The 27,999-nt window shown below is 40.3% G+C and overlaps 1 protein-coding gene across 4 annotated transcripts in view; it reads right to left on the reverse strand.

Annotated features, from left to right (window-relative positions):
- NEBL (nebulette) overlaps positions 1-27,999 on the reverse strand; it is a 344,799-nt gene that overhangs the window by 15,663 nt on the left and 301,137 nt on the right. For 2 of the 4 annotated variants that reach the window (XM_006742882.3, XM_031038623.2), the window contains 9 exons: positions 27,847-27,939; positions 25,075-25,167; positions 22,187-22,279; positions 20,785-20,877; positions 19,148-19,240; positions 17,789-17,893; positions 16,306-16,477; positions 13,637-13,729; positions 12,230-12,379 (listed from right to left, as the gene is read on the reverse strand). In XM_006742882.3, coding sequence (XP_006742945.3) covers positions 12,230-12,379; positions 13,637-13,729; positions 16,306-16,477; positions 17,789-17,893; positions 19,148-19,240; positions 20,785-20,877; positions 22,187-22,279; positions 25,075-25,167; positions 27,847-27,939 — 985 coding nt within the window. The remainder of the gene's footprint in view (positions 1-12,229; positions 12,380-13,636; positions 13,730-16,305; positions 16,478-17,788; positions 17,894-19,147; positions 19,241-20,784; positions 20,878-22,186; positions 22,280-25,074; positions 25,168-27,846; positions 27,940-27,999) is intronic. The other 2 variants (XM_081820727.1, XM_081820730.1) reach the window with 2 other exon arrangements.

The raw sequence follows: 27,999 nt of genomic DNA on the forward strand, positions 1-27,999 counted from the left end.
AAGGCAATAAAGAACCTAAGGATAGCAGGGACACGGGGATAAATGTTTCCATTTAGGTAAATCATAGCACTGAATCCAGCTTTCAGACACAAATTATGCCATGACTGAAAAGTCAACTCATAGCAAATCCCAATTTTCCTCAGTGAACACCACCACCAATACTGTGCAAGTCAATCTCATGTAGAAAAATTCATTATTCAAGTACAATGAAAGAAAGTCGCATTATGCCATTGTAGAGGATATTTTGTGAATACTTATCGGATAAATATATGTAGCATTGTTTTTTGTAACATATTTTTAAAGACTTAAAAACAGAATATGCATTTGGTTTATTCTTGCACTAATCAATTCAAATACTGACTCTTAGGAAATATGACCAATCCACAAGTAGTTCCCAAATACAGTTTTACATGAGATGTCTTTAGTGACAAACCACACTAAATATCATATGTACACACATCTCAATAATGATAACACTTCTGAATGAGCAAGTATACTTTTTTCAACCAATAGACATATATGAAACGGAACCAATGTGTCCCTGACATGATTTGAAGATAGGGAAATGTAGGAAAATGAATATAAAGGATTGTCTGGGTCTTCTAGAGCCCAAGCCTCAGCTTAAGGGAAGTGGCTGGGGCTGAAGAAAGAGGCAGGTGTAAGAGTCACAGTCGGGTAGGGAACTGAGCAGCCGGTCATTGGAATCAAAGGCACATAGTGTTAAAGACATGTAGACAGGACCCAGGTAAGATTCCGACAGGCTAGTAAATAAATTCAGTACACACGGGTCGGATATATGGTTGAAGATAAAGATCAAAAACCAGAATGTCTGAAAAATGTGGCATGGGCGGACCAGGAATATTTTTGGAACAGGATTAGGCACTAAAGAGTAGGGAATCTGGCCACAAGGGGAGAACCACACAACAATGAGCTGGGGCAACAGGAGATAATGACCAAACAAAATGCAGAAACTCAATACAACCCCCAGCTGCAGCAGCCTGGGGAAATTTTAAGTAGTTCCTGTAAAAGTCAGGATCCAATCCCCATGACCTCCTAGTCTGGGGCTTGGGGCAGAGGGGTATGGGGCACCTGGATGAAACAGGAAATGGGGGAGAGCAAGGAAATTCATGACTACAAAGGTAACATTATGACTGTTTTATATCTAAGACAGAGAGGTAAATACACATGTATACTCAGTCTATTACCCAATTTGGACATCAAATCTGAACCATACGAACCAAAAATGACTATTTCCATTTTCATTACTAATGTTCAACAATATGGAAAAGCTACTCTCTCCCTCTCCATGTGCGTCACTTTACCATTTACAAAGCTCTTCTAAAGTTTTCCCCTTGGACGCATATGCCATGGCCACATCTATCTCCTTCCCGATGATCAAACCTTCTCTTTTCCCCAATCAGCTCGGCTTCGCAGGAAATATATTTTTAATGTTTTATTGTTTGCTACTTTAAGTGTCAGATGTTTCTCCTTCATACACATATGGAACCCTTTGATTTAATTTTGGCAAATCAATGAAAGACACATGTGCATCTTGGAACAAGTGCTATTCATTAGTATTTGATCCTTTTCCCAACTTCACACTCAGAAAAGGAAACTTATGACGTTTCTTTCTTTTTTTGGGGGGGGGGAATTCTTAATCTCAGGAGACATTATGACGTTTCTTTCATTCCCAGTCTAATGATACCAGGAATATGAGTTTCTCTAAGGACTTCAAATTCAATCAGAATCCTGAACGTTTTTCTTGGGGGTGCAACTGAACTAACGAAAAGTTTCTAACAGTGTGCAGGGTGTGCTTTCCCATAGGCTTTTTAGCTAGATGGCTAAATATGATCATGTAATCACCAACAACAGGATCTTACATTATAAAGGACTCGTTTATTTTCCTATAGGCTAATTTCACACAAAAATTTATCTCAGCAATTTATCACAGAAGTATCTCAGTCATCAATTCTTTAAATCTTCCTACCTTCAATGTAGACACTTAAAACGTCATTTTTTGATGGATATTGCTCACTTCTCGAATTCATATTGGAAACGACGCTCAAATACAGTAGGGAAATAGTACAACTGAAAGTTTCTTGTTAAAGGTATTTTCTTTGCAGAAGTCAGGCTAGGAAGGAGCTAGAGTTTTTCAGAGGGTTGGGGTTGCCAGTCAATAACCAGAAAACTGAAGTATTGGTTCCAAGAGAAATACTGGTACATTTAGATTAAATGAAGGCAAAAGAGTTCAAAATCCGAGTGCATTTCCTAGTTGGTTGTTCCAGTTATCTAATTTTAAAGTCACGCTCACCATTAAAAACCAGTAACACTGAATTTGGGGCAGAATGCCATCTGTAAATCATAAAACATAAATCCTCAATGGGCAGGGAGAATCAACAGAAAAATTAATGCAGACACTGAGCAACAGATTGTGACTTTATGAACACTTCATATTAAAGGAGATTTTGAAACACTGCTCGTTCGATGCCTGTCCATCACTTTCAAAACAAAGAGTTTATTATTGTGCCTGCATTTGATATTTCTGTTCTCAATATAATGGCAAATTGAAATTTTAATGATGGCTATTATCCTTAGGAATTAAGGGAGCATTCTGTGGTCTTCACTGTGTCTAGGGAAGAGATGACCTCTCCTTGCATTTTGTCTCCTTCCATTCACCATTTCTTCATGGAGCATTCCTGGTCCTGCGCTAGGTACTGGAAGGAGAGCTTACTGGCACGTTCATTCTCTGCCACCGTGGAGTTCATGACCAAACAATAAACTAGAGTACGCTGAGACAGAAGCCATACAAGGTACGGATTTCAGAATTCTGATGGGCACTTTCACTTTATTAAGTTCCTACTAAGGACAATTGTCACAAGTGAAATAAAACCCTGAAATGAGAAGTATTTGTATGAGAACCGAAGTGTTAATGTAGGAATACTTTACTGATTTCTTGGTTATGAAAGGTCACTGGCTGACTCAGGCTTTGTAATAAACAGAGGTTACAATGTTATATTTCAGTGATACATCTTACATTTCCACTTTTTTAAGAAACTATAATAAGGGTTATTTTTACACTGTTACCCTCAACCAAATTAGCTCTAATTAGACTTAATAAAGACTAATACCAAGTTTTAGTGATTTAGCACATGTAGCAAAGCTGTTCCTTTGTATTTCAGATCAGACTTTAATTTGAATATATGTATGTATCAACAATATTTATTAAGTGTTTTGCAGGTACTGTTCTAGATACTAGTTATAGAATTCAGGACAAAGCAGGCAGAAAGAGTCTGTTCTAATAGAGTTTATTATATTCTGGGGGAGCCATAATTAATTAATACATAATGAAATATCAGGTAGTAAAAAGAGTAATAGATGTATACCCAGAAGTGGAAATGCTAGATAGTTCTATTTTTAATTTTTTGAGGAACCTCCATACTGTCTTCCATGGTGGCTGCACCATTCTACATTCCCACCAACAGTGTATAAGAGTTCCAATTTCTCCACATCCTTGCCAACATTTATCTTTTTTTGCTTTTTTGAGTTTTTTAGGATAACAGCCCATCTAACAGATAAGAGGTCATATGTCACTGTGATTTTGATCTGCATTCCCCTGATCTGATAGAGATATCTGTGTCTCCTGGTTCACTGCAGAACTCTTCACAATAACCAAAATATGACTACAGCCCAAATGGCCATTGACGGATGAATGGATAAAGAAAATGATATATACATACAATGGAATATCATTCAGCCTTAAAAAAGAAAGAAATCCTACCTACCATTTGTGACAACATGGATCAACCTAGAGGACATTATACTAAGTGAAATAAGCCAATGATAGAAGGACAAATATTGTGTGATTCTACTAATAGGAGGTGTCTAAAATAGTCAAACTCACAGAGCAGAGAACAGAATGGCAGTTGTCAAGGGCAGAGGGAGGGGAAAATGGGAAATTGTTGCTCAATGGGTATAAAGTTTCAATTATGAAGATGAATGAGTTCTAGAGATCTGCTGTACAACACAATACCTGTGGTTAACAATACACTGCTGAGTATTGTAGATGTTAAGAGGATAGCTCTCATGTTAAGTGTTCTTATCACTCACACACACACACACACACAAACCAAACACACACACACACACAAAAGGAAAGTTTTAGAGGTGATGGATATGTTTAGTACCTTGCTTGTGGTGATGATATCATGGGTATATGCATATGTCCAAACTCATCAAAATTTAGACATTAACTATGTACAAATGTTGTCTATCAACTATGCTTCAGTAAACCTTAAAAGAAGAGTTATAGATAAAAATAAAGCAGGGTAAGGGGATAGGGAGTTATGGGTGTATGTGGGTTGAGAGCTTTCTAGGTAGAGAGGTCAAGGAAAGCACTTCTAATTAGTTGAGATTTAATCAGAGACCTGAAGAAAGGGAGGCAAGCCACAAAGCACCTGCGACTGTTGCAGGCCAAGAACCCATGGTGAGAGAAGGCCTACCATGCTGAGACAGCCAGGAGGTCCGGGTGAAGACAGTCTGGGAGAAGATGAAACTGGAGATATGACCAAGTGCCAGACATGTAACACCTTGTAGCCTGTGGATCTTGGTTCTTAGCTGAAGCGTGAGTGGAAGCATTAGAGAATTTTGAGCAAGGGCATCATGAGATCTGATGCAAGTTTTTAAAGGATCACTGGCAGCTGGGCAAAGGCCAGATCAAAGAGGGCAAGGATGATAGGACAAAGACCAGGAGCCTACTTCTGACCTCTCAAAGAGATGGGATGGGATGGGATTTGCTCAGGGAGCACTGGACCTGGTAAGGAGTGGCTGGATTGGGGACATCTCTGTCGTGAGCAGGGCCAACGGGCTTACAGATGGCTTGAATATGAAACGTGAGAGGAAGTAAGGCAACAAGGATGTCACCAGTTTTGTTGGCATATGGTTCTGAATGATTATGTCATCAGCTGCGATGGTGAACAAAGACAAGAACAGATATTTGTTTGTTGGTTTGTTTGGGAAGACAGGAAATAACACACTGGTTCCAGACATAAGATTTGAGATGCCTATCCAACATCCAGCAGGATGGAGTCTGGAGTCTGAAAGTCGTGAGAGTAGGAAGGTGCTATGATTTTGGTGTTTCTGCTCTTCTGCATCAGTGATGAATGTCAACCATAAGAGACATTGTGACACTTGAAATAAAAACCCACAATGCTGTCTCTGCACCATGAGCCCCTCTACAAGACTGCTCAGAAGGCCTTCTGGTCACATGACGCCCAAGGAGTCCATTCTCTTGGCAGAATCTAAATCATCCAATGCAGACCAGATCCTTAGACAAGCTCCCAGAGTGGGTTAAACTTCCAAGTCAGAGACCCAATTACCTACCAGTCTCAGGAACTGGTCCTCTACATAGCCTCTATATTTTCTGTAGGACAGAGCCCAAGCAGAGTGCCCAGAAAAGACATTCGGTTGCACGCTGTTTCTGCAGAGACTGTGGCTTGACACTCCCCACACTCTGGTCTGGTCTTCAGCCCCTTTCCTGGACATACAGCTCCTGGGCTTAAGATGTCCCAGAGTATGCCAAGTTTCCAATGTGCTGTGTTCTGTCGTATGCTGCTTTTCTGCCGAAAACACTCCTTTCGCATTTCCCCACCTGGCTAACTCTAACTCCAGGTGTCACTCCATCACAATGCCTTCCTGAGCGCAATGGGTTAATGCATCTCGCTCTCTCACCAGAATGTGAGTTCTTCAAGGACAATAACTATATCTTTATTTTCTCTGTTTCTAGAGTCTCGCACATAGGGGGAGATAAATGTTTGGTGAATAAACAGATGGAGGTGTGGGTGCCTTTAAAACACCCATAGGTTTTGGGCACTTGGCTCCCTAATTGGTGCATCACCCTCTTGGTCCACAGTCTACTGAGAGTTCCAGGATGTACTGAAGCATCTCTTGCAACCTAACCTCTTCTGAAGACACAGTGCACCGACTGGAATGTTATAGGCACAGCCCAGCTGACGCAGTCACCGAATTCGGAAGCACATTGTCCATCAGTGAAGGCAGGACTAAGTCATCTCAATCAGATTCCTTCACAACAAAATGGAAAAGTTCACAAGGTTGGAAAACTACAAATGTCTATTTTAAAAAATGCATCTGCTTTTCCTCCCCCATTCCCTCCCATACCCTTGTAGGCTCCAGAGGGAATCAGAAAACACAAAATACCTGGGGCACCTGGGTGGCTCAGTCGTTAAGCGTCTGCCTTCAGCTCAGGTCATGATCCCAGGGTCCTGGGATCGAGCCCCGCATCGGGCTCTCTGCTCGGCCGGGAGCCTGCTTCTCCCTCTCCCACTCCCCCTGCTTGTGTTCCCTCTCTAGCTGTCTCTCTCTCTCTCTCTCTCAAATAAATAAAATCTTTAAAAAAAAAAAAAAAGAAAAGAAAACACAAAATACCTGAAGCCAAATGGAACACCAGTTCAAACCGAGAAGGGTAAACACTGGGCAAGATTGCAAACACATACAAACACTAGCAACACAGACCACTGTGAGTTTGGGGCAACTGAAGAAATACAAAGTAGTACCAGAAGGCAAATAGATGTTGCAGGCAAGTGAACTGAAGACAAACACAAAGATCAAAGAAAACCTTTCAGTGAAATAAGCAAGAACCATCAGGAGTATTGCCAGTCACGGAACTGTGTGTCAAATGAAAATAAGTTAACCTAATCTCATACCAAAAGGCAATAATTTCAAATAATACTATTCAAGAATCAAAACAAAATTAGATCAAGTTTAAATAAAAGCCTCTTTTATTGAATCAAAGTAACACAGTAGAGATGTAAAATGAAAATCCTTTGGTAACTTAATACCTTGGAAAGCAGATTGAAAAGTAAGAAAGCCCAAAATAATCACATAAGAAAATGAAAATATTCAGCAATCAAAGCAAGAGGGGGAAAATATCACGAGAAACACGTAACGAAAACAATGATACAGACTTAAAGGAGAAGGCCCCTATGCTAATGCTCATGAAAACCAAATGTGAACGATGAAAACATGGTACTTTTGCCTCAAGAAAAGGAGCCAATCGTTTAACCCTTTGTCCCAACAATTTCTTCTGACTCATAGGAAGGACCCTAAAACTATAACTCTCCCAACTGCCCGGTCACTTAATTCACAAAATACAATGGATCACCTTTAGAACAGAAGCACATTCTCATACATAGAGAAGCAAGGGCGGGGGGGGGGTGGATTTATTTAAATCTATGGCACTTAGCTTAGGAAAATGTAAAAGATCTTAGAGAGTTCTTGTCCTATATCCTTCTTGTTACAGATGTGGACTCTGTGTCTAACGTCAGATGGCCTCCAGAGAACTCAGGCCACGTGGGCGAGAGCTAGGGTGAAGTCCACAGTCTTGTCCTGTGGCCTGGTGCCGTGTCCACTACAACATGGCATGGCCACACACACCCTCAACGGCAGGGAGAGAACCCACTATTATAGAGCCTCTCTCTGGGACTTAGCACATTTCATCATATAAAGTCCTAATGTAGATGTTAAAAAAATCACCAAAATCTGGAAGAAAAAATGGCATTTCTAAATACTTACATTTTCTTTTTTCTTCATCTTACCACTAACAAGTACTGTTTTAAAAATTCTTTCCAATTTCTAGAATGGCATTTAAACCAATACATATGATTTACTCAAGACACTAAAGGTTTTCATCAAATAGCCATCAAGACCATAAAAGTTTTTTCCTTCTATGGAGTCAATCAGCACCTCCTTACCAGGGCCCAGCATAGTACACATTTCAAAGAGGACCCTGAATTTCAAAGTAACCGAAAAGTCATGGATACTACTCCTTCCCTTCCCCATCAGGAAAACAAAACAAAACAACACTGGGAATGTTTCCATTTTAGGTTTTTTTTTTTCCAGCTATGCTTTAATGTCTTTGAAACATATCAAAACATCATCAAAACAAAAATGGAAGAATTTCCTTAAGAGACTTCCACAACAGATTTGTATTTTAAAAAATAATTATACTATATATATTTATAGATGCAGTTCTAGTTTTTAAGATATGAGTTTGTTGTACATCTGAAACTAATACCATGTTATATGTCAATCATTCCTCAATTTTAAAAAAAAAGAATGAGCAGGAAAAAATATTAATTTGGTCATTTCGTGTATTCACCTTCTGTAGGGCTTCTATTCTAGCAAGGCAGAGACAGATGAGCAAATAAACAAACAGATATATAATATCTCAGGTGGTGTCAAATGCTAACGGAGGGGGGAAAAAAAGGAGGGTAAAGAACAGACAGGGAAGGAAAGGGTGCTATTTTATCTCTGGTAGTTAGAGAGGGTCTCTCTGATAAAGTGACATCTGAGCAGAATCGTGGAAAAAAAGTGGGACTAGCCAAAAGCAAATATGGGGATGAGAGGGAACGTTCCAGGCAGGGAAGAAGTTCAGTCCAAAGGTCCAGAGTGGGAGCTTGCTTGGAAGGTTTGAGGAAAGCAGGGAGACAGGACAGTGGGGGTGGACAGAGAATGGGAGGAAACGAGCTTAGGGTAGCAGCCAGGGCCCAGGGCAGGTGAGGGCCTTGTAGGCAATGATGAGGATCTGGGCTATATTCAGCAGAATATTCAGCGGAAGAATGACATGATCTGACTTACGTTTCAGAAAGCTCCTTCTGGCCGCCAGGGGGGAGAACAGAGCGGGGCAGAGGGTTGGCAGCGTGGGATGACAAGAGCAGAAGCAGGAAAACAGTCCGGAGGCTACTGTGAGAATCCGAGGCAGAGGGGGTCCCAAGCGCTAGGATTCTGGATGCATTTTTCCTGGTAGAGCTGACAAGATTTGCTAATGGGTTGGAGGAGGGTGTGAGTAAAGGACAGGAGCCAAGGATGACTCCACAGAGTTTGACCTCAGGACCTGGACAGCTGCAGTTGTCCCTTAGCAAACTGGGGACCTGAGAAAGAACAGGTTGCTGGGGGGAAGGAGGGGAGTAGGGATATTGTTTTGAACATATTAGGTTTGGTATGTCACTAATCATCTGAATACAGACATAAGGTGCCAATTGATAGAATGTGCCTTGCTTCCCTTAAAATAAATAGAATTAGGAGCATACTCCCATGTAGTCCAAAATCTTTTTGAATTAATGCAGATATCTTGTGGGTACACCATTACTTGGATGATCATTATAACACTTACTGGCACATCTTTACCTTTGCTTTATACCTCAATATCTATTTTCCAAAATAGGGAATATCACTAAGAGCAGAGCATCTTGGCCCTGTAGCAGGGGGATGAGCACAACAAGGCATCTTTAAAGGCATTTTATAAGACATTATTTAAGCTCCTGAGACACCGCCTTCCTGCCAGAAATCTCGCCCCCGCCCATTGCCCCGCCACCACCTTCCATGGAGTCTGAAATTCCTCCATTTTAAAAACGTAATTATTCCCTATTAATGTGTTACTCTTACATTCTGCCATAACTGTAAGAATATTTATGTATACCATCTTTCAATGGAGACATTTTCTCATTCAGTTTGGCAGGGTATAGGGTCCTTTTGCTAAAAATAATTAGAAAAAAGAAGGTGTGGCTTAGGAAGAGAAAGAAGGGATAACCTAACAACAGTGGGTTTTCACGGTGCAGTGCTAGAGGTGGAGAATGGAGGGAGTCCACAGGTGCTGAGGGACCAGACACACCCGAGAGGGGGGGGTCTGAATTCTCCTTCTCTACGCAGGTTCATCCAGGCCCTTCTCATCGCCTCCTCCCACAGCTGTAACCTGTGTAGCCTTCCCTCTGAATTCTGACTGCCTACTCAACACCTCCATTTGAACATCTCACTGACACATCATTTCAGTGTTCTGTTCTCTCTCTCAAAGGCGTTCTTCTCCCAAAGCCCCCTTGGCCTAGTTAACAGCATTGAGCATTGGCATTTTGGCTCAAATCTTCCTTCCCCAGGAAGGCTTCCCTAACATCAAGGCCAGATGGAATTCCCCTGTTATACATCTTGTAGCCCCCATGCTCTCCCCTCACGGCACTTACTCTGTTCTTAATTATATATTAGTTGGGTCAGTATCTGTTTAATGTCAGGGTCCCCCACCAAACTCTAAGCCCCTTAGAGCAGATGCGCATCTCTTTTGCTCGTTGCTATTCGCATCGCCGGATTCCGGCTCTTGGCTGGTGTACAAAGAGCACTCAATTAACATTTGGTGAATAAATGAATGAAGGCTGTGTTGGGTGTACAGAGATGAAGGAGAAGGGTCACTGCTAAGGCAAAGTCTCTAAGGTACATTGCATCAACTCCAAAATGCTGGACTGAGTAAAGTTGACTAAGATGGATCGAAATTTCTTCTTGTATTTGCTTTGGGTTTTGTTCATCTCATCAAGCATTGTCATTATTCTGTACCTCCAGAACCACAGAGGACACTGAAGGGAGAAATCCATAACCCCAAATCCAAAATCAAAAAACTCAAGAAGTTACTGAACCCTTTGCTAGAGGAGCAGTCACAGAAAGGGGAGACCGCCCATGTCTATCTCATCTACAGGAGAGCAAAACTAATTGACAAATTCTTCACTAGAATCGTAGAGAAAGGAGATCTTTTAAAACTTTGTAGTAAGGAGGGATCTTAAAAAGAAAAAAAAAGTAAACTCATAAAACAGTAGAAAAGTGGCTGCCAGGGGCTGGGGGGTGGGGGAAAAAGGGAGAAGTTGGGAAGGGATACAAACGTTGAGCTGTAAGATGAATAAGCTCTGAGGATCTAACGTATAACGTGGTTATAATGGTTGACAACACTGTATTGTCTAGTTGAAATCTGCTAGGAGAGTAGAACGTGAATGTTCTCTCACACACGAATAGAAGATAACTATGTGAGGTGATGGATGTGCTAATTAACTAGATGGGGGGGAGGTCCCTTCACAACGTGCTCATATATCAGATCATCCCAATGGACACTTCCGATATCTTAAATTTTATATGCTAATTGTACCTCAGTGAATCTGAAACATAAAAGAAAAAAAAAAACTTTCTACCAGGCTAAGGCCAGCCTAAAGGCATAATTTAAGATGTACAGGATGTAATTGATTTTAACCTCCTAAGTGCTTTATTCGAACGAATGGAAAAAACAATCACACAACTGCAAGAGTTTTCATGGTCTCATCTGGTCTTCAGTCACTTTACTTTCTCTCCAACCACCCCTACCCCCCGTGTTAAGTTGCTCAACATCAAAATTGCCTGCCTTAGGGATTTATTTCAGCAATACGACCTCTGCGGTTGAAAAGGAAATTCAGGATTCCAGTAGTTCTTATGTGCTTCTGGCCCCTTACCCCACTGCCCATGGCACTAAAATGTACCCGCACCGTAGTCTTAAATGTCAATAAGACCTTTATCCACAGGATTCGTTTAACATCCAAAACAATTTCAACTAAAAGATCTAGACCTAATCCACTAGCTTGGATGCAGAAAACAGAAGAGAGGATGACTACAGGAAATATAGGGAAGATTATTAACAATCAACAGTATTTTCCACTTTAAAAAAAAAATCTCATATCTCAAGTATCACATCCAATTTGTTTTAGGCAAGATCTAGCTCTGTCTGCAAATGTATATCGATACTGTAATGCACACAAATTCATAGCAACCCCTCTTAGCCACTCAAATATAACTGTAAGATGGATTTTCCTTAATGGAAATCAGATACAAACTCCACAGAACTCCAGTGTCCACTCAGGCTGCGTACGTCCATCACAGCCAACTGTGAAACAGATTCATGTAGCAGGTCCCAAGACCCTTTTGTCATTAAAAATCCATTGGTGGTGAAAATAGGGAAGGGGCGCCTGGGTGGCTCAGTTGGTTGGGCGACTGCCTTCGGCTCAGGTCATGATCCTGAAGTCCTGGGATCGAGTCCCGCATCAGGCTCCCTGCTCAGCAGGGAGTCTGCTTCTCCCTCTGATCCTCCCCCCTCTCATGCTCTCTCTGTCTCATGCTCTCTCTCAAATAAATAAATAAAATCTTTAAAAAAAAAGAAAAAGAAAAAAAGAAAATAGGGAAGTAAGACAGGAAAAACAAACATGCAGGAATGCAAATTAGTAGTTTAAAAGAAAAGGACTCAACTTTCTAAACAGAATTTAAAATTTTCAAATACACCCAGGCTATGTGTTTGTGCAAAGGTGAAGAATGTTAGACGCACTTGTGACATATTTACAAAATGAATTATCGTTCTCTGAGACTGGTTAATGTTTGCTACCTCCTTCGTCCGACGGTCTGGTTACCTCACTGCAGCATGAAAAGCTAGGGTAAATCTCGGATATTTCTGATTTGTCATCTCCCAGACCTGTACCAAAAGTGCTGCTCGAGTGAGATCGAGAACGGTGTCTCCTATAGTGATTCGCCTTTTCTATATTGGAGGGAAAATTTCCACATTTGTGATTAAGTGACTTGAAGAACAAAAAAAAAAAAAAAGAAAGGAAAAAAGAAGAGAAAAATTACTTAAAAGTTTAACAAGGAAGAAGAACAGTTTCTTACTAAATAAAAATGCCAAAGCTCAACTATTATAAGCTCTAGTCACCTACTACCAAAGGTCAGCATACATTGCTGAACGATCGTTTACACTCATTGTAAGTCTAGATTTTAAAGGAGAAATGGGGGATGGGAAATGGACAAGAACTAAGAAAACACTGGCAAACTAAAATATTTCTATCAAACGTAACGTCTGATTAGATATAACCGCTTTCAAGAATCCCCAAGCATACAGCATTTGTTGCCTTTTCTTTGTCTTCCGAAAATTTAATGACAATTTGGCTGATTATGTGGATCAAACTGACTACAAAAGTATTCGAGTCCCTACTTTGCCGTGGGCTTTCAATTTCATTAATGTCAGTAATGAAATGTAGAGTATAAATCAGGGGATAGAGTCAGACCCAAACGATATGATACATCTATTTATATTGTTTAAAATAATTGCATAACTGTCAAAGCTTCAGTTTGTTAAACACTATCTGAAAGTCTGAAATGTCAAACCATCGCTATCACTGTACCCAAACAACCAAACCATTCAGGTTTTGCTTTTAGTTAGAAACATGCAGTCTAAATTAAAAGTCAAATAAACTTGCATATCTTTACACTGTAAATTTTGCATTATACAAACACTCAGACATACATTTTAAAGGTACCTAAAAGTCTGTCTTATTTTAACACGTTCATGATGCTATATAGAAAACCTCCCTGCTGTTTTATATATAAATCTTAACATCTACCTTTAAAATGTTGGAACAGTGTTTTCCATGAAACAAACCTGTATGTCTCAGCACTTTAGTGCAGTCCAAATAACTGCATTTGAAAGCCCAGAAAACCTATAAAATCACATTCACTAATGAAAAGCAGACATCAGGAATCTCTGGACACCTTTCTAAGTGAATCTAGAACAAACGAATCTAAGATACATTAAAAATCGCCTTTGGAAAGTTTGTTTTCATAAATGATTAATGGTATTTTAAAGCTGCATAGCATTTTTTTTTTTTTTTTTGGTTTTTCAAATCCTCAGCTTTAAAATTTACATCACACAGTTGGTACCATGAGCTTCTACCGCTTAGAGTAGCTTCACTCTCAGGACAAAACCACGTAAATGGGGAGAAACTCAAAATGTAAGCAGTACCAGAGAGCATATGGAGACTTCTAGACTGAATATTGTCTTCCAGGGGATCAAGGTCGAAGATGGAGCCAGGATCTGTACGCCAAACTTTGAGGTCTTTTACCAAAAAGAAGAAATCAACAAATCAAGAATGAATTTTAAAAAGTCAGCATCAGAGTCAAGTGCAAGTCTGGAAAAAGATGCATGTAATCAGCAAACCGGTAGTAAGCAAACCCATTGCCCTGCAGACTTCAGAGGAGAACAAAGGGACAGTCACCTTCACAAGGATTTAGCAAGAAAACTTTGTGAGCAAACTTCAGTTGCCTGGTTTATTCTTCGTTGACCTTCCATCTGGAGCCTGCGACTCATCACCCAACACACCGGACAACTCCCCGCCTCCCTGAACACTCGTGCTCTCTACACACTGAAAGAGGTACAATGTTTGATTTAAACTCCCGATCAAGGACACGTGAGTAATTCATAGGAAGTGACGGAGAGGTTTTTGTCTGAGAAAACAAAGAACAAAAACTTCTCTCCCCGAAACAAGTGTTTGAAATGTAGGTAAGTGGCAAGCCCACCTTTCACTGGGAGCCCGTGAGTACAAGCTAACCCACACAAGACACATTTACTGGAAAAGTGCAATAAAGCACAGCACTGATCAAGGAATGGTGAGGGATGGAAAGATGAGCAAGGAGCAGCTTCCAGCTCTCAAGGGACCAGAGACGCATTCACTGCCATACTTAGCAATCAGACCGAGCAAGCCAATTCACTTTCCTAAGTTGGAGGCAAAATTCAAATACAGTAACTTCCAGGTTTACCCGTGTCTCCAACTAATGGTGCTCAGGTCCTAAAATGATCTGCACAGTGCAGTATTCACAACAGGAGAGTGAAAAATCTAGCTATGGACAGAAATGGAGCTTGAGTAAAAACAATTAATTAATGAGCTGGAAGTGGAGCTCTGAGTATCTGTAATTTGTATTATGTGCTGGGCACTACCGTCCATCACAACATAAGTCACTTATGCTTCATGCCATATTTAAGTAGGAACTATTACCATCCCCGTTTTATAAATGGGGAAACTAAGGCATAGAGAGATCAAGTTAGCCGGGCCATTGTTACACAACTAGTAAATAGCAGAGCCTCCAGCAAAAATCAAAGCGGCACAAATTGGCTTAGTCTGAACTGCTCAGGAAATCTCCAAACCTGCATTTCCCTGCCTGGCTCAGAAGTTCGCTTATTGAACGTACTTCATTTTTCGGCTTCAGAGGAAAGTCCTCAATGGAAAACAGTCTCCCCCAGTAAGAAGAAATAAAGTGACTTCCAGATTACCCAATAAGGGAATAATTTAGAGACATATATGTTGAAGTTTTTAAAAAAATAATGATTTCTATCCCAAAGGTAGTGAGTACTTAATTCTGAGAGCTCAATTCTAGACAATCTCCCAGTTTCTAACAAGAATTTCACCATCATTCCTGGCCCCTGATCTAGGGCGGAGGACCCCGGTATAAGCTGTGCACTGTCAGGGTCTCCACCCTCAAGGGATGAATCAGACCCTCTGCACTCACTATCCCTTGTGAGATGTTAATCCAAAGCAATGAAATTAACTCCATGTTACTTTCAATGAAAACATCTCAACCCATCCATCCAACTTACTGTGATCCTTTTACACGATCACCTTTGCAAGATGTGCAAGAACTCTCAATAGTGTGCAAATGTGTGTGGAATCCCTCTGTGGAAAGGACTTTCAGACTCACTAAATCATTCAAGGAACTTAGAGCCTGGACCTCAGTACCGTTGCTTTACATTAAGACATTACCCAGTCAGATACACACTTCCCTCACCCAACCCACCTCTAAATGGCCTTTCACTAGTTCCAAAAAAAATAAGCTCTTCCCTGTGAAGATTATGGATGAGTGTGGAATGATTCCCAAAAATATTATCTGAGCTTTAGGATTTGACTAGCTACGAAAATACCAACAACAGTCATTTGGAAGTACGGGTCATTGATATGTATTGAAAAGTCAATAATTGTCTTTCTAGCCCTGCCTAGGACTCTGGGGTGATCACTGCTGTCTCAGCTGCCATTCAACGCTACGTTCCTAAGATGTCCCCAGACAGACAAGAAGAACAGTGAGAAGTTTCCTTTGTCTCAGATTTATGGCGCTTGTAGACAGCTCCCGATTATCCCCATTCAGAGATAATACTCAAAAAAACATAAGCTATTCATATTATGGAATACCATCATAATCTCTCTGGCACTTTTATTTGTGGTAAAAGGACCGAAATGGGATTATTTCTGTTATTTCTGTCCCACATGTAGACAATGTCTGCAGTACAATGCACTGATCAAACACGTAAGTGAAAGGAAAACAAAATAATTGTTCAACCTTTATCACTCATGTCTGATATTTGGGCTGCTTCTTTGCTTAACAAGAACACTCTTAAGGCCAGAAAGTTATTAAAGACAGAGAAGGTCCAATAATAGAAAGGATTGGCACTGAAAACCTGGCAAGTACCATGGATCCCATTCAATATGGCACCTACAGTAGCACTTAGCCTGTGGTTCATTTTCAGTTGGGCACCACATCAAACATTTGAGGAGGGGTCTAGTGAATAAGGAGGCTGATTCGAAAGCTAAGCCAAGGACAATCTTTCTGACTGTGTGGGCCTGCAGAGAAAGACCATCAGCTTACCGACAATGATTCCAGGTCTCCTGTCCATCTCCACAATGTGAGGATGGACACCTTTGTAGGCCGCATCGCTGACCACTTGGGTGTTTTTCCTCACTCGCTCCGTCACGGGGTCATCTACAACAGGAGTAAAGCCCCTTCCCTTTGTCTTCTCAAAATCTTCATGATATTTTACCTGAAAAAAGGAAAAACAATATTAACTCAAACTGGAATTTCCTGATTGTTACATACCTCACAAAATTTTGATATGGCAACTGCATCTAGATTATTTTCCATGTATATGTATCTAGAATCAACTGCATCTAGATTCAACTTCATCTAGATTATTTTCCACGTATATGTATCTAGAATCAACTGCATCTAAGACTCAACTGCATCTAGATTCAACTGCATCTAGATTATTTTCCACGTATATGTATCTAGAATCAACTGCATCTAGATTCAACTGCATCTAGATTCAACTTCATCTAGATTATTTTCCACGTATATGTATCTAGAATCAACTGCATCTAAGACTCAACTGCATCTAGATTCAACTGCATCTAGATTATTTGCCACGTATATGTTTCTAGAATCAACTGCATCTAGATTCAACTGCATCTAGATTCAACTGCATCTAGAATATTTTCCACATATATGTATCTTTTCCAATTACTCCAAAAATAGTGTCTGAAATGTCAGCTTCCTAGCATCAGAAATCAAGCGCTGATATTTTCACAATGTTTTTCATCATTATGGTTAGCAGCTCTTTATATATAAACCAGTGTAGTATATCAGTGAGAAGGTTTAAAAGATATATATATATTTTTTTTTTTTTTAATCCTGGTGATTCCCTAAAATGTACTAACTTAGGTACAAATTAATTTTCTATCTTTGAACCTTTAATAGGTATTAAAATGATATATTATTTCCACACAATTATCCAAGAAAACAGTATTATTTAAAATTAGATTGAGAGTTACAAATAATTATATATATAATTTTTGTATATCATTACAAAAATGGACATATATACTTAAAACATACACTTTTTTCATGTTCTGATCTGTAAATTTTACTATAGACCACTGAATTGTACACTTTAAATGAGTAAATCTTATCACATATAAATTGTATCTCATGAAACTGCTTTAAAAAACATACACATTTTTTATACTCTTTGCAACATATCAAACTCTGTCTTAAAATTAATTGAAAAGAAGTCCAAGCAAATGTTGTTCATAAAATGCATTTATAGTAGTCATGTTAGAAATAAAAACACACCCAAAATATCACCGAGAAAAATTACTTTATTAGACTAAATATGTCCATTACATTTCAGTGTCATTAGAAAGTCCCCCCAAAAGGATGGGCCCATCCACATTTTGTTTTGCATTCATGCTTTGTTAGTTATCCAGATTAATGGTGAACGACGCCGTCATACACTTGGTGGGGCCATTCCTTAGTATGTTTTAGTCATGAGAAGGAGGAGCTGGTTGTACCCTACCATTGAAATACGATTTTGCGCTTCTTTGACATATCTCAGACCAGGTGTATCTAAAATCAGACTTGGTCTACCTTTCATCTGTTTATGGTCCTGGGTATATTTTACCTGCAAAGTAAATAGTAGAATGTACTTAACAATAAGACAATTACAAGAAAAAATACTGTGTAACTTTTCAAACTTTCCAAATGAGTGAAACACATCCAACATATTCACAATTCTTTCCCAGGGAAGTTGTTCAGTGAACTACCTATCATTCTAGGCTAACAGTCTAAAATTTTACTCTCAAAGTTCACCTTGAAAAGCTACAGCAAAGACAATCTAACTCTCTCTATGAACCGAGAACAGATGTGTGAATGACCAAGATTCACTAACAATGTAGTCAGGAAAAGTGGTTATCACACTTAAATTAAACAGGAAAAATCCAAACCAGATGAAGGCTAAATGTATTTTCCTGTTTCTAGGATTTCCCCATTTTCCACCGTAACACTGTTGAAGAATGCATACCAAGCCCAAGCATCCCTCTATTTCCTTTTCTTTTTTTTCCCACCGTAGAGGGTAAGAAGCGAGGAGTATCAAATCGAATTTCCTTGTAAGCAGCCACAGCTTAAAGGTAGTTTATGTCAAATAGAGTCAACATCTCTGGACAGAAATGCCACTGGAGAGCTATAAACTGTTAAACCTAAATGCTGATTCCCAGGCATAAGAAAGTTCTTCTTGACGGCTGACCAGCAGAACACTGTTGTTTATGAAGCTGGATATGTATGACATCAGGATGGCCATTACTGAGGACCTGAGCACATATGTGCAATTCGGAACTAAAGCCCTGATACTTACTAAGAGAAAGTGTACTATCCAAATAAGACACTGAGGTGCACATGGGACTTTAATGAGTAACTGAATTCTATATTCAATGCATTGAAAGATTTTTTTTCCTCTACATCTTACTCTGGAGTAACGAGTCATTTCTGATTTTGTTTTGCTGAGAACATTTGACAATCCACAGTCAATGAAATACATCTGCAAAATGACACTTATTTAACTTATGCATCAAAGACTTTACCACTTTCAAAGACACTGGCTAAAATAACATGAATCACTGTTTAAATGAGCATGATATAGTTTAAAACTAAGCTTTGAATGTAACCATTGGTCACATCTGGAAATAGAAATGAAGGGTTGCAGGATAACGTCAAGTTTTGCAATGGAAGTCATCTGAAATAACACATGTACTTACTGCGTGTATCACAAATGTTGCTTGAAAATACATTTTATTTTCACAAGAAAAAAAAAAACAGGACTGCAAGTAAATTATAACGGATGCATCCTTTATAACAGACCAAAACGAATAAAACCACTTGCCGAACTAATATTTTCTTGGTTCTTCTTCACTCTTTCCATTTCAGGAGTTACACTTAAAGCTGTAGCTCTTCCCAGTTGACCTTTATAATAAACCTATCATTTCAGAGAATAAAAAATAAGAGGACTGTGCATCAATTCAATTAAGTAAGAGTCTCACAGTAGCTATTTTAAAGAGCTAGCCAACAGGTGTCTGGGTGGCTCAGTCCATTAAGCATCTGCCTTTGGCTCAGGTCATGATCCCAGGATCCTGGGATCGAGCCCTGCATAGGGCTCCCTGTTCAGTGGGGAACCTGCTTCTCCCTCTCCCACTCCCCCTGCTTGTGTTCCCTCTCTCGCTGTGTCTCTCTCTGTCAAATAAATAAATAAAATCTTTAAAAAATAAAAATAAAAAATAAATAAAGAGCTAACCAAGAAAAGGGAACTATGAAAAAAGAGAATGCTTCTAGAGAGCTAACCATATTTAAAATGCTTGCATCTTAAATCAATCTATTTTCATTCATCCCGTAGCATGAATCCCTGGGAATGGAGTCACTGTGAATGTACTCAAATATATGGGCATACCATCAGTAGAGCTGTCAGAAGCATTGTATCACAAAGGAATAGGAGAAGAAATGTCTTCGTGGATATTACTTAAGGGTACTCTACCCATATACTGCTACGGTTTGTCAGTAATTAACTGCAGCAGAACTTTTGAAAAGATGCCTAAATAGTGACTGACGTCAGCAGAACTTTTGAAAAGATGCCTAAAAAGTGACCGACATCATCCATAAACAGGCCAGCATGCTTCCCACTACTCTATTCTCCTTCTCAGTAACCACGTTCCTTTCTGAGACTAATGAAGTTATGTCAACCATGATTCTAAATATATCAGGAAAAGTTGAGCATCTACTTCTCCAAAACACAGTTGTGAGGCAAAGTGCCAAAAAATGGCCTGCCTTTGTCTTATAATCTGCTCGTAAGACTTTAAAGGTTTGAGGAATAAAAGATTTCTTTGAACCTAATAGATTTCCAGGTTTCCTTTTCCAGAGAACCCAATCTATATGTTAATGGCTTCAAAAAAGGATTCTCTCAGTGAACTACAGCCATGGATTACAGAAACAGAAGGGGATTAAGAATTGGCCATGAGTTGGTGCCTGAGTAAAACCTGACAGCCCCAATGGGGCCCGTCCCATGTGATCTCTTCAGGCATGCACACTTTATAATTGCCCCCAAGATATCGTCCAAAAATAAAGCGACAGTAGCTGGGAGTGGGTGAAGGGACAGGACAGGCTAATGAACAAGAACACATACTAGTAGGAAAGGCAGTAGGAAAGCTTATCTGAAGGGCCAAGATGCTAGAAGCTACCACTGCATCCCTTAGGGGAACCACAGTAACTGGAAGCACGCAGACAAGATGAGAGGGACACCCAGTGATGGACAGACAAAAATCGTGCTGGCAGTCACTAGGAATGCTAGAGCACGGAATGCCTGGCTGAACCCACCACACCTCAGACCCTGCAACCTTTGAAGTCAACTGGCCGTCCATGGAGAGCAGAATTGTCAACACAAGGTTATGAAAATGTTATCAACACAATCCCTTCATTGACACTGATAATTCATTTGCTATCATAAGAAAAAAAAAGCTACTAAGGTCACACATTGCTGATGTTCTTCTGGTTTTCCTTAGCTCTCTTCAGCTCCGGTGGATCAGAAATGGCTGTTGCCTGTTTAATTTCTCCTTTGTATTTTACCTGCAGAGGATAAGCGAGAATTTTAATAGAGGGTAGAACAGTCTCCCCTGACACACCGCAGAGGAGGAACCTCAAAATTGACCCTATCTTTACACGTTTTCCCCCACTGTAGTTAGGCAGCCACCTTTCAGTTCCTATCTACACCTGGATCCTGATTCTTCTGACGTGGCAAGCACAAAATGTCAGCTGTGCTTCTTTACAATGATTTTTCAATACATACTCTGCTGTCCAATACCAAAGCTAATTGCAAATTCCATAACTAAAAGCCATGGAAATATGAGAGAAACAAGGGAATGAAGTCACTGCAAGAGAACCATAACGAGGTTGCCGGGCAGCCCAGGGAAATCTATTTACTCTCATTCTGACCTGAGGCTTTCAAAAGAAGCTAAAGACTCCTGCCTCCTACCACATTCCAGGGGTATTATAAGAATAAAGCAGTATTCAGCCTGATTTTTCTCCTCCACCTGGAAGAACTCACACTCAAATTTTAAAGCCTTTCAAGATTCCCTGTTGGGGAAGAAGAAGGCTATTATTTATTTTGGTAAAAGTTCCATGAAAGGGCCCAGAAAATGGGAAAAATAACTAGTAGGGGGCATCTTTGAAAGGGCTTTCTGAATTGAGGGAGGCCTGGGTTCAAATCCCAGGTCTGCCCTTCACACTATGGGTTCCTGGCATGTCTGCTGACCTCCCCAAGACTCAGTTTTCTGCACCTACAAACCAGAAAAATAAATTGTGCCAACCTCATGGCTTCATATAAAGCACTGAGCACAGGAGCCCTATCAGAGGTACCTCCTGATGGTTAGCTCTCACTGCTTTATTAGCAATAGATTACTGAGGATTGACTAATGTTTTCCATTTTATTTATAGGTTCCCTGCCCTGACCTTATGTCTTCGAACCCCAGCCAAGCCGAGTTTTCTTTTGCTCTATTCTAACAGATAATTTTTTTTTTCTCAGATTGACAACAGACCCACTTCTCTCCAGGTCCTTCCCTGAAAGTAGAGATTTACCTACTCAACTATGAGGTCCATGAGGATAGGAACCAGCTCCCACCCATCTTTGTGTGCCAGTGGAATGCCTGGCAGATTGGGGCGCTTGCTGAAGATTTCTCGAATAAACAACCATGGCTAAATTATAGCAAGACAGTCCCACATTTCCTGGATCGAAGGAGAGAACCAAAGGGCATGCCCTTGAGCACATGACCGTGAGAAGAAGCATCCAGCCCACCGAGGGCTTAAGCTTTTCAGAGAGCACCACGAAGAATAAAAATGCGTAACGCTTGCCAATAAAGGAGAACACAGAACCACTTGCCGTACTCAGTTGCTCCTGGTTTCTCCTCACCCTCTCCATCTCCGGCGTGACGCTCATCGGTGTGGTTTTGTGGTACTGTTCTTTGTATTGGAGCTGCAAGACAAGGTGCAAGACAGTGTGGAGTTATGCGAAGGAGGTATGCACCCATCCTCCAGAACAGACTAAAAGGAATGCCACGTGGCTACAAAGCATCCATTAGTTAAAATCTTCATTAGAGGGGTGCCTGGGTGGCTCAGTCGTTAAGCGTCTGCCTTCAGCTCAGGTCATGATCCCAGGGTCCTGGGATCGAGCCCCGCATCGGGCTCCCTGCTCGGCGGGAAGCCTGCTTCTCCCTCTCCCATTCCCCCTGCTTGTGTTCCCTCTCTCGCTGTGTCTCTCTCTGTCAAAAAATAAATAAAATCTTTAAAAAAAAAAAAATCTTCATTAGAATTGCAAAGTGAAATATGTATCGCTAACAGACGTCTCCATTACACTCATCCCAGACTCCGAGCTCCTTCTTGTCCACATGTTTTGAATGCCACCTTCTGGCGGTGCTTCTTCGAATTGTATTATGTAACGGTGTCCTGAGCTTGGTCGTTACCAGTAATAAGAAATTACCCCTTCTGTGAATTCATTTCTTCATAGCACTAAAGCAACACTATCAAATTACTATTTTATACTCAACAATAAAAAGTGTACATTCTTATCATTAGCAAGGAGGGCTGCCCCGTCCCATGCTTGCACCTTCATGACAGACTGTCACTACGGAATCGCACCCCGAACCTCAAAGTTTCCCTTCTCTACAAAGTTCCCACAATGGCAGGCCTGTGCTCTGACTAGCATTATGGAAATCTGCCTTACCTACTACATAAGAGGTTCTCTTTTTTGGCTGGGAGGATCAGACCCCAACATTTGTGGTCAGTTTTCCAGCAATTCCATGACACCCCAGGAAATAAATGAGCATCCAGCACAAAGAAACAGAACGGCATGTCCGTCCAATGAATTTTTGACAGGCAAAAAGTAAAACTGGAGGTTAAAATCCTATGATGAGGAACTCCACATCTTAATGATTTTCTGGAATTTAAATTTAGTGGAAGGGAATTTTTTTTTCTTGTGAGGTATCACAAGACCTGCGGGGCCTGCAGATAAAATGGACTTGAGCTGTGCACCCTCAGCCTTGAACATGACAGTGAAGAGAAGCTTGATCATCTGGGAAATAAATGACGAAGAGTCAGGCCCCCTCTGGGGGGCTGCTTTCCTCAGTGGGCGCCTTTCTTTGTGCCATGACATGTATTTGAGAGTTTGGGCAGATTCTGTGTCCGGGATAATGAACTGTCTTAGTTAAAGTGAGAAAAGGTCCAGTGTAATCTCTACCGATGGCGGGATATGAGGAAAGATTACTCCGGGTAGTGATGGGAGGGGGAAAAATCTGCTGACCGCATGACGGATGTGGAGAAACTGTTGGAGCCACTTGGCAGTGGATGTAGGTTGGGGGACGTAAAGCTGATATTGGCGACTCCTCCTGTCTTGTTTTCATCCATTCACAAACATGTTAAGTGCTCTCCAAGCAAGATCTCGTCCCTGTTTCATAGGTAAGGAAGTTGAGGCTGGGAGAGGTGGGTGGTTTGTAAAAGTTATACAGCAGGTAAGGGCTGGAGCTGAGATCCAGCCAGCAGACCCGGGTCCACATTCTTCCCATGACTCCAGTATGGTCCCAATTTCTACCATGTGCACACCTCTTGCCGTATGCTGGGCCGGCTATCAAGAGTGCTGTGATTGCCAATATTAGCCTTTCATTAAATTAACTCACTATTATTTGCAAATAAAGCTATTCTAAGGGGGTGTTATGTTTCTCTGACACATTGAACTACTAACCTTTCTTTTAGAAAAAGGGACACATTAAAACAATTTAATCCTTAAACCAAGGCCAGCTCATGGGTGGAGCACCTGCCACTTATATGTGAACCACACTTTGGGAAACACTGGGACTCCCGACTTGCTTCCTTAGGCCCCGAATTACAACTTCTCTCTGCACCATCAGGTCCTTGCCACCTTTTACCCCACGCACTCATCACACTAAACCTTCCCTTCCTTAATCGGGACTTGGACCCTGAACAGATTCGGTTTGCTCTGCCAGGAAGATGCTTCCTCACGAAACCCACCCTAACTTTTATTAATCCTTCAAGATCTAACTCAAATGTTACTCTTCCTCCGAGGGTCTTTCTCTCTCTCTCATGGACATTGCCTTCCTTCTCTGCATTTCCACAGCACTTTGCAAAAGGAATCATTACTTATCATTAAACATAAAGACACTGCATGTAATGTACTCCAAAAGCATAGTAAACAGTCAGTAAATATTAATTATTGTGATAGCATTTCATGCATAATGGGTATTTATTCCCATGTCTGTTTCTCCTAGAGACCTGGAGAAGTCGCACTCAGCTTTGAATTTCCCCAGAACAAGAACAGAGCAGGCATTCAGTAACATGTCCTTTGATGGATAAATGCACACAGGAGGTGTCATGCTAGCTCAGCCTAAAGATGGGGGGCATCTTAGCCCCACTTTTTAGGAACTGGCCTCCTGCAACAGTGTGCATCGTCCTGGGACTTCACCCATACAAGTGCCACACCCTCATTGCCTACTGTCATTCAGTAAAGTAGAAAATGGTACTCAGGGCGCCTGGGTGGCTCAGTTGGTTAAGCGACTGCCTTCGGCTCAGGTCATGATCCTGGAGTCCCGGGATCGAGTCCCACATCGGGCTCCCTGCTCGGCAGGGAGTCTGCTTCTCCCTCTGACCCTCCCCCCTCTCATGTGCTCTCTCTCATTCTCTCTGTCTCAAATAAATAAATAAAATCTTTAAAAAAAAAAAAAAAGAAAGAAAACGGTACTCAAAGAAATATGATCACACATTGCTGATGTTCTTCTGGTTTTCTTTAGCTCTCTTTAGCTCTGGAGGATCGGAAATGGCCGTTGCCTGATTCATCTCTTCTTTGTATTTTACCTGCATTACGTATTTAAAAAACAAGGTGGTAGATGATTAAAAACAAAACAAACAAACAAAAGCAATGTGGGTTTTAGTCAACGAGAGGCTTAAAAGATAGGTAAGAATCCTGCATTCGTAACTGTTACACAGTTGAGTTTTTTAGACTCCAACACTAATTTTCCTTCAGTGGGAACACAAATTTTTATTTTATGGGATGTTGCTTTCAAGATTCCTATATCCTAAAGTGCAAATAAACTCATATCTATTCACCTAGCCATCACCATAGGAGTTATTTAATTAAAATAAGCAAATGTTGCTTATGAAAATAAATTTTATCATTAGGCAAAGACACAAAAAAACCTTGGAAATCATCGTAAGTAATATAATAACTTATAAGTTTCTAGCCAAAAAGCAGTTTCTACTCATTAATGTGTGAGTTTAAATGTATCATGGATTTAAAGGCAAAAGCCAAACTGTGTTAGCTACAGAGTCTTGGGAAGACTGCTTATCTGGGGGAGAGCACACAAATGATCCATAATAAGGAAAAAAATAAAGTGGCCACAACCAAAGAAGAGAAAGAGGAAGGTGGAGGGAAATGTACAAAAAAGCAGAGGCCAAGGCCCCTGATCTCTATCAAAGGCCCCGTGGCAGGAAGTCAGGATCATGTTATACAAATCCAGCCTATACACTGGCATTCACTTTATTCAAAAGCTCTTCCTCCAAATCTATTTAGAGGAAGATCAACCAGACAAAAATGGTTATGCCAGCACACGGTTATGCATGAGACAAGAAACAGCTCTTTCAACTTATGAAATGATTAGTAAGGCCATCGGATCAGGTGGTATTTTAATATGTCTAAAATTCATGGAAGATTAGATTCAAGAAAAAGGACACACATAAATATTTATATGTAGCAAATGCAGGCAAGACCTAAGAGGCACATGTTGAAATTTAGCAAAGACTTAAATCTACACAAACCAGGTTTTAGAAATCACTTGGTAATATTTAAATGATTAAGGCTGAAATCCATGCTGACAGAGACAAAGAAATGGTAACCTACGTATCTATGTCCTAGTAGCCTTAGATTTAATAGGAGTAACAATGGCAATATGAGTCCAGATCCAAAACAGTTAATTTGACAATACACTGAGAAAGACCACCTCTAAATAAGATTCAAAAATAGCTCTTAACAGGGAAAGCTAATAGCTAAAAGCCTTGTACATCGGAGGTGGAAAATGTCGAGATCTTTAAATGTTAGAGAATCATATCTTGGTTTGACAGATCTGGCTAATCTTGAAAGGGCAACTTTCCATTTGAATACTAAGCAGGAGTTTATGGCCCAACCTTATAGAGATACAGAATTACACATTTATTGTTTGCTAGAAGAGGCAGCGGAATGCTGGAAAAAGAAATGATATACCGTACTACTTTGCGTGATTTTCCTCGGGTAAGAAGCTAAACGTGATTAAAGATGAACATTTGTGTTTTTCATACGACTCTAAACTAATCAAAATGGCACAGTCATTTTACTGTAGGCAATGGAATTGCATACTACAGAACATTTATAACATTGTATTTCAGTACACTGATGGGTACATTTCAAATATTATCATTGGAAAGTGAAGGAAACATTTTACCCTTCTCTGCCAAACTAAGTTCCCCGCCGGACCCCAGCATTGCCGGACACAGGCTCTCGCCACAGTGGATCAGAACACATTTGCACACCCTAACGGTAACCTCCTTCTCCTCATGCTTTCTTCAGGTGACAGTTTCATTCATGCTACAGAAATTTTATTACACTAGTAGTCTGCAGATTTTTTGAAGTATGCTTTACTGTAGCATTACCTTGCCTTTCCTACTCTTTCTCCACAAAAGCCCATGCACACTCCTATTCTAGAACGCCACATAACTATCCTGACAGATACATCTAACCGGAGCTGTTCTACTTGAATTACTTAAAGGCTCTGCCTCCAAGAATGAAGGTGAAGAGAAAGGTCAAGAAGGGGATTTCAGGAAAGAACCTTTACGACTTCCTCAAGAAGAAACTAAATACACTCCATATCCATGGAAGAATTCCTGTTGGTAAGGATAGCCAGTCTCCATTGTAAATGTCAAATACCGAATGGAAAAGTTTTTACCTATAACAGTAAGCGCCTCCTCTACCCTTCCCCCCTAAGTTCAAAGGGAGTTGGAGGGTAAGTTATTTTACAAATTATAGTGAAGGTGCATGTTTTTGCCTTGCTGAAAGCTGGAAGAAGTAGAAAGCAAACAGGGCCTCTGAAACCTTCCCTTAAGCCACCAAATAGATGTACTAAGGGCCTTTAATCATTCTGCAGGGTAAAATTTCTTTCCTCCAAGTTGTGGAGAGGTACTGAAATTTATCTTTTCTCTGAAAAATTTAATACAGTTAAAATTCTGTTCAAAACATGAAATCTAATCCTAGATTTCATTACTGGACTATTAAAGTGATCTATCTCTCTTGCACTATGATATATCAAGATGAAACACTGCTTTAGGTTCAAGGGGAACAAGGCGACAGTTTTCCTTCTGAAAGTGAGAACTTTGATATTTGATGAAATAGCATTTTAACAAAGAGAAGAATAAAAGAAAAAGTAGCCAGTTTAGCAAAGAACTAAAAACATTTATCTAGCTTATGCTTGCTTTTGGAAAGGATAATTAATGCTGTAGAGCACTTACTGAACTAATATTCTGCTGATTTTTCTTCACTCGTTCAGTCTCTGGAGTATATTTTACTGCTGTGCCAGCTCCTACTTCTTCCTTATAAAATACCTTTGTTATAAGAGAAGGAAAGAATAACTATAAGCTTATGGGAATTCAGGTCCTAGATCA

Source organism: Leptonychotes weddellii, chromosome 5 (genome assembly GCF_054177405.1).
Source record: "Leptonychotes weddellii isolate Sample4059 chromosome 5, ASM5417740v2, whole genome shotgun sequence".
Taxonomy (NCBI): Eukaryota; Metazoa; Chordata; class Mammalia; order Carnivora; family Phocidae; genus Leptonychotes; species Leptonychotes weddellii.